The 5,849-nt window shown below is 37.0% G+C and overlaps 1 protein-coding gene across 2 annotated transcripts; it reads left to right on the top strand.

The window, feature by feature from the left end:
• The first annotated feature begins 309 nt into the window (after positions 1-309).
• On the top strand, positions 310-5,431 carry LOC120273840. Of its 2 annotated transcripts, none has more exons than XM_039280560.1 (6): positions 310-419; positions 3,353-4,114; positions 4,228-4,589; positions 4,675-4,764; positions 4,841-4,984; positions 5,068-5,431. In XM_039280560.1, exons 2-6 carry the CDS (start codon positions 3,373-3,375, stop codon positions 5,227-5,229), a joined length of 1,500 nt encoding a protein of 499 aa, XP_039136494.1. In that variant the 5' UTR covers positions 310-419; positions 3,353-3,372; the 3' UTR covers positions 5,230-5,431. The 2 variants fall into 2 exon arrangements, with proteins under 2 accessions (XP_039136494.1, XP_039136495.1); XM_039280561.1 differs by having other exon boundaries at positions 313-419; positions 3,359-4,114.
• Positions 5,432-5,849: the final 418 nt, after the last annotated feature.

Below are 5,849 nucleotides of genomic sequence, written 5' to 3'. Positions count from 1 at the left end.
CCCTAGGCACATTTGCGGTGGATATAACACCAAATAATACGGCACTCAACAAGGGAACCTCCGCTTAACCACTGCGGCCGTCGGCCCACAGACATAAAAATACCAATTGCGGACCCAAACTTCTCACTCATCCATCTTACCTTTACCTCAGGATAGTAAGCGGGGCCCATATTCAACTATTATCTTGAGCAAAGTCTGTTTTGGAGTCGGTTTTCACGGTGCGGTTCTGTCTCTCTCTTTCACTCTCGCACAGAATCGAACTCCTCTCAGTCCCCATCTATAAATACTCGGAAAGATCGAAATTTTGACGATCAAGGATTCAAGGACGGAGGTCTCCCTCTCTTGCTGTCGCTGCTTTCGTCTCCGATTTTGCCATCTCTTTTGGATCCAAACTTTGATTCTCGATCCTGGATTCTAAGGTATGCTTTCTATTCGCTCTTATTCATGATCATCGGTTGGCTGTTGGATTGAATTTTTTTTTTAATCTTATTTATTATTATTATTTTTCGTTTATGAGATGCTACGAGCTATTTAGTTTGTAATTTTGGTCTATTTTGCTGGATATTTGCAAAAAATTCTTTATGATTTTTGGTTTTTATTGAAGAATCTGAGTTTATTTGGTGGTAAAAGTTGCAATTTGGTTATGAATGAAACTGAGGATTTTGGCGGATGTTAAGATCTGCCGATCTAGAACGCATGCTCAGAATTTTATATGAGACGTTAGTTTAATCCATCCTATGCTGAGATTATTTTCTAGAAAATAAAATTAATTAATAGAATTTATTGAATGACTCTTGGCAGTGTAGTTTTTAACTTTTTTTTGTTTTCACTGTTGTAGACCATCGATTCTATTCATTAACTGAAATTGATTGATGCTTTGGTCTCCTCGGGTCTTAGAGTGGTGAATTTTCAATTTAGATAAATCTGAGTTTCTTTAAAGGGGAAAGCTTTTCTGTATCAAACCCTTGTAGATTTTCTAAATCGAGTTATATATTGCAAAAAGGCTGCAGATGGTGGTCATTATTACTTCAGAACTATTATTGTTGTCTATCAATCAAGGCTCGGTTTTCGCTATGTATATGGGGATTATATAACCTTCGAGGGATAATTTTATGGAGCTGAAGTTTTAACAGCGTGGCTGATTGTTATGTTCTCGACAACATTGGTACTCATTTTGTCAATGTTGTTTGGCCAATTTGATTCCATTGTTTGTAGCATTTTTCTCCATTTATTCAAGCTAAGACTGCCTCTGCCTTAATTCGTTTGGACTATTATCATTGTCCTAAGAAGAGTTTACACCATAATTTTGGCTAGTGCGTGAGATACGCTTAAACTGTTTATGTGTATTTGATTAGAAATAATGAGACATCTTCAATCCTTAACCTTTTATGCTTGTGGCCGGTATTCTCCAATTTAGGTTGCATATGCATTGAAGTGCAAAAGATGCTAATTTTAAGGATGGATGTTTATAAGGTAAGATGTTCCTATATAATTGTTGCCTAAAGCATTAATAATCTTGGTTACATCTCACTTTCCATACTTCAGTGGGAATTTTGTTTTAGGTGGTTCAAGTTATCAGGAAGCAAGTTTTGGACATTGTTGTCCTGTGCAAGTGACATTACTGATCCAAAGGGCACATTGAGAACATGAACTATCCTGCATAAATCATTGTGTGCTCTGCAATAATGTTACTCATGGGGTCAATGTTATTTGTCTGCTTTTGATTCAATTGTCATTATCATTTTTTCCCCTTTTATGCAAGCTGGACTGATTGAGATAGTGCCTGAAAGACTTTCTATGCCTTAACCCAAACTCTTTGTCATCCTAGGAAAACTTCCCATTTGGCCTAGTGTCGGAAAGATTCCTTAAACCATTTATGTACTGGACTATGCACTAATGAGACACTTTCACTCTTCATTCATGCAGCTATTCCTCTCCAATATAAGTTGCATCTTTATTGAAGTGTAAAAGATGCAAATTCTATGGAGGGATGTGTTTTTAAGGGTGAGATGAGGCTTTGTGATTGGTGCTTAAAGCATTATGAGTCAGATGTATATCTCACTTTTCGCTTCCATTCTTCATTTGGAATTTTGTTTGAGGTCATTCAAGTTTTGGGAAGCAAGTTCTTTACATTGTTGTCCAGTGCAAGTGGCATTGCTGATCCATTGGTTCTCTACTCAGAAGTGCTGAGATTAACTGGTCCATTAATTTTAAGGAAGCAATGTTACCTATTCTGTTCTGGGGCAACATCAACAACATATCTTAACTATACTGTATCATTTGTATCTTACTTTTAATGCATTGTCGTTTATCTACTCAATGAAAAAGGAATTGTTGTAACGTTTTTGGAATTTTAGAAAGACAAATTTATCTAGTGTTTGTCTTTTTTCTTCCTTCTCTAGAGATGTCTTTGTGGTACTGCTTTTCTAAGTTTCCAACATACAGCTTTTAAAGTGTGTGTTGGTCTGTTGATCCTAAATGATAGCAAAGTGTAGGTTTACATATTCTTTTGACTCTATTATAGAAAATAACTTCATGAGGACTAGCTTTGTGGCATCAGTAAGGTTACTTGTAATTGACCAGTGCCTCATGGGTTTAATTATTGTGTGGACTACTCTTCATGCGTGTCATGGGACATACTTTAACTATCCCAATCATCTGTTGCACCCTACTTAAAATATCTTTATATATGTGAAATATAAGAATTCCCAAAAGGCATTCCTACTGCCGTTATGGCTGCATAAAATGAAGTATCTTTGGTAAATTTGCTTATTTGCCATGGTTTTTCCAACAAAAAAAGTAATATATGTCAGTTCAAAATACATGAAGAGCTTCTTGTTTCGAGAGTGCATATCCACCTTTTTTAAAAATAAAAATCATAAACCTGTTGTCTGTATAGAAGTATAGCACATTATTATTGGTGATGTGTTGCAATTGTTATAATGACTTAATCCATAAGTTCTTCAGCAAAAACAAAAACCAATGTCAAACATTTATCTAGCAGTGTGGATTGCTAGTCCCTTTTTTCATGATACCATGATGCAACATGCCTTATATGTCCCTTTCTTTCTCCATATATTCAAGTTTATTTAGATTTCCAGGTCTCAGTTATCCTTTATGTAGAAATTACCTGATATAGATGTTTTTTTTATGTGAAGAAGTTCTTTTATTACTTTGTTGGATTCATTCGCATCTGAGGGTAGACTAGTGCAAGCATCTCAGATGTCTGAAATGGATCATGCCCAAGGATGGGATCGTCAGATCCTTAATTCTTATGTGCGATCAGGCACTAGTCTACTCTATGCCTTATAATTCATCTGATTCTGGTTTTTATTTTATATCTTGACTCAAGTTACAGGGAACACTTCCATCATGCCTCCTAGCTTTAATGTACCAGTCAATGGTGTGAACACCAACAATGGACAAAGATCAAATGACTATATAAGAGCAACTTTCAGTAAAGAGTGCCCAAACTACATGGCTGCTTCAGCAACATCACATGAGCCCTTCCATACTAGTTCATCTCTTGGCTACTCTAGTCAACTTCCGCCAAATTATGGCCAAAAAGGGTTCTCTTATTATAATGTGCCTCCTATTGGCGGCAATAGCATTGCCATCCAAATGCACAACCCAACAGGTGGATATAAAAGAAAACAGATGGCTATGCCCATGATGTTTGATGAAGGAAGCACTTCTGGATCTCACAGAGGTGGAAGATCATTGATTCCTAGCAATTACAAGGGAAGAAGTTCTTTATGTACTAACAGGTCCCGCAACAGAACTTCTTTAGAATTTAACAATTACACTGGTGGAAGCTTCTTTAATTTTTCAGCTCCTGAACATCATTTGCTAGAAAACTATGTGCTGCCTCCTCAAATTCAAATTGCTCCTTGGGATCCTTTGAAAAGGGGTCCTGGATGTAGGAATGTTCTTCCAGTTGGAACAAGGTCTCAGCGGAATGTTAGGAGCCGAGATTGCTATGCTGGGCCATATCCATTAAGCGCTCCATCTTACAATCCATATCCTCCATGGCATTTTTTTGTTGCAGGTTCAATTGAGCAATCAAGGCAACCTGTAATACCTATGGGTCCAAGCAGAATGATGTTTTCTGCAGGTTCAAGCTGAAACCAGTTTTTATTATTGTTTCTTCTACACAGTCTGATTGATCCTTTTGTTGCTTTTACTTCTTGCAACAATTCTATTTTTTATTAAACGATTTTCATGCAGGAACCAACATCAGCAATGGCGTTTCAGAAATGCCTTCCTTGAACCAGTCAAACCCTACTCGGACTAGAAATCCAAGTGCTTTCTTCCCGATTCATTTTGCGCCACCAACAAGAGTTAGCAGAGCGGATGTAAACAGCCGTCGTCATAGAGTTTCTTCTCACATATCCAATCAAAGCTATCCTACCATAAGGTCTGTAGCTACTATGGGATCCACCCCCCCTTTCTGGAATGCAAGACCAGTCCCACTACCATTGCCTATTGAAGACCGTCGCAATAGGAATAATTTAAGGAACAATGAGATGAGGACTACATGCCCATCAGTTGAACATTCAGCTCCTTTTCAGAATAGTTGGATCTCTCAGGTGAGTTCATTATTTTTTGTTAAATCAGCTCTTGTAATGATCACAGTGTAAGTTGAGCTGACAATTTCATGCCTGGTTTTTACAGGGGATAATTATGAATAACTTAGATGATATCTTGGGGTTCCTTGATCCTCACAGGGATATGAGACTGGACATAGACAACATGAGCTATGAGGTGATTGAAAGTAATTCTCTTTGTATGTTGTATTTCTTTGGACTAGTTTTAAGTTTCAAGTTGTCATTATTCATAGGAATTGCTTACATTGGAAGAAAGGATTGGCAATGTCAGCACTGGTTTGTCCAAGAGGAAACTTTCCGGTTGTTTGAAAGTGCGGAAATACCGCTCCTCTTGCCGGTTCCAAGATAGGCAGGACAAGAAATGTGCTATATGCTTGGTAATGCAATGCATTTTTTTCATTCATTAATCAATGTCATGTGCTGTATTAAAACATTTTCTATTTGATATACTACGATCCAGGAAGAATACGAAGATCGAAAGAAGCTTGGCAGATTGAATTGCAGACATGAATTCCATCTTAATTGCATCAAGACATGGTTACAGAAGAAGGATATCTGCCCAATCTGCAAAACCTCTGCAATGACTACCACTTCCAAGGAGAAACAGAAGAACTCTTCATAAGAAAGGAAATCCTAGCAATCTTTTAGGTCTCATTCCTCCTGTATTATTTACACCATTTACCATATGAGAAATTTCTGTTTTGCGAATTGTAAATCCTTTTCTTTCTTCTGATTTGCTTGTTTTGGTTGCAATCTCACCAGTTGATGGATATGATATTTGAGGAAGAAAAGTTAAGTGCTTTATAAATATAGAGCATACTTTCAACCTTTTTCTTTATTGACTTTCTAAACATAAAAAACATACTTAAATGTTTACTTCTGTACTTTTGAGTTTTGAGGACATGTCTTCCATCCAACACATAAGCATGCCATCAAGGGTATGAAGACAGGCTCAGTGAATGGTTGCCCCATGTGTGTTTTGTAACAAGTACAATGGGGTGGTAGAAGCCTCTGCTTGCCCTCACATTATATATTACTATATTATATACAATGTGTGTGTGTGTGTGTGTGTGTGTGTGTGTGTGTGTGTGTGTGTGTGTGTGCACTATACTTTCTTTTAGTGAATATTAAAATATAAATAATTCCCCTAGCAGCATTGTACTCTTTTAAGTCCCATGTATGAAAAGACTCTCACCATGACTTGTTTTCTCTTTTTTTGAAAATAAAAAGACTGGCCTTTAG

This window comes from Dioscorea cayenensis, chromosome 12 (assembly GCF_009730915.1).
Source record: "Dioscorea cayenensis subsp. rotundata cultivar TDr96_F1 chromosome 12, TDr96_F1_v2_PseudoChromosome.rev07_lg8_w22 25.fasta, whole genome shotgun sequence".
Classification (NCBI taxonomy): Eukaryota; Viridiplantae; Streptophyta; class Magnoliopsida; order Dioscoreales; family Dioscoreaceae; genus Dioscorea; species Dioscorea cayenensis.
Note: the sequence above shows the minus strand (reverse complement) of the source record. Positions and strands in the feature narration are given on the sequence as shown.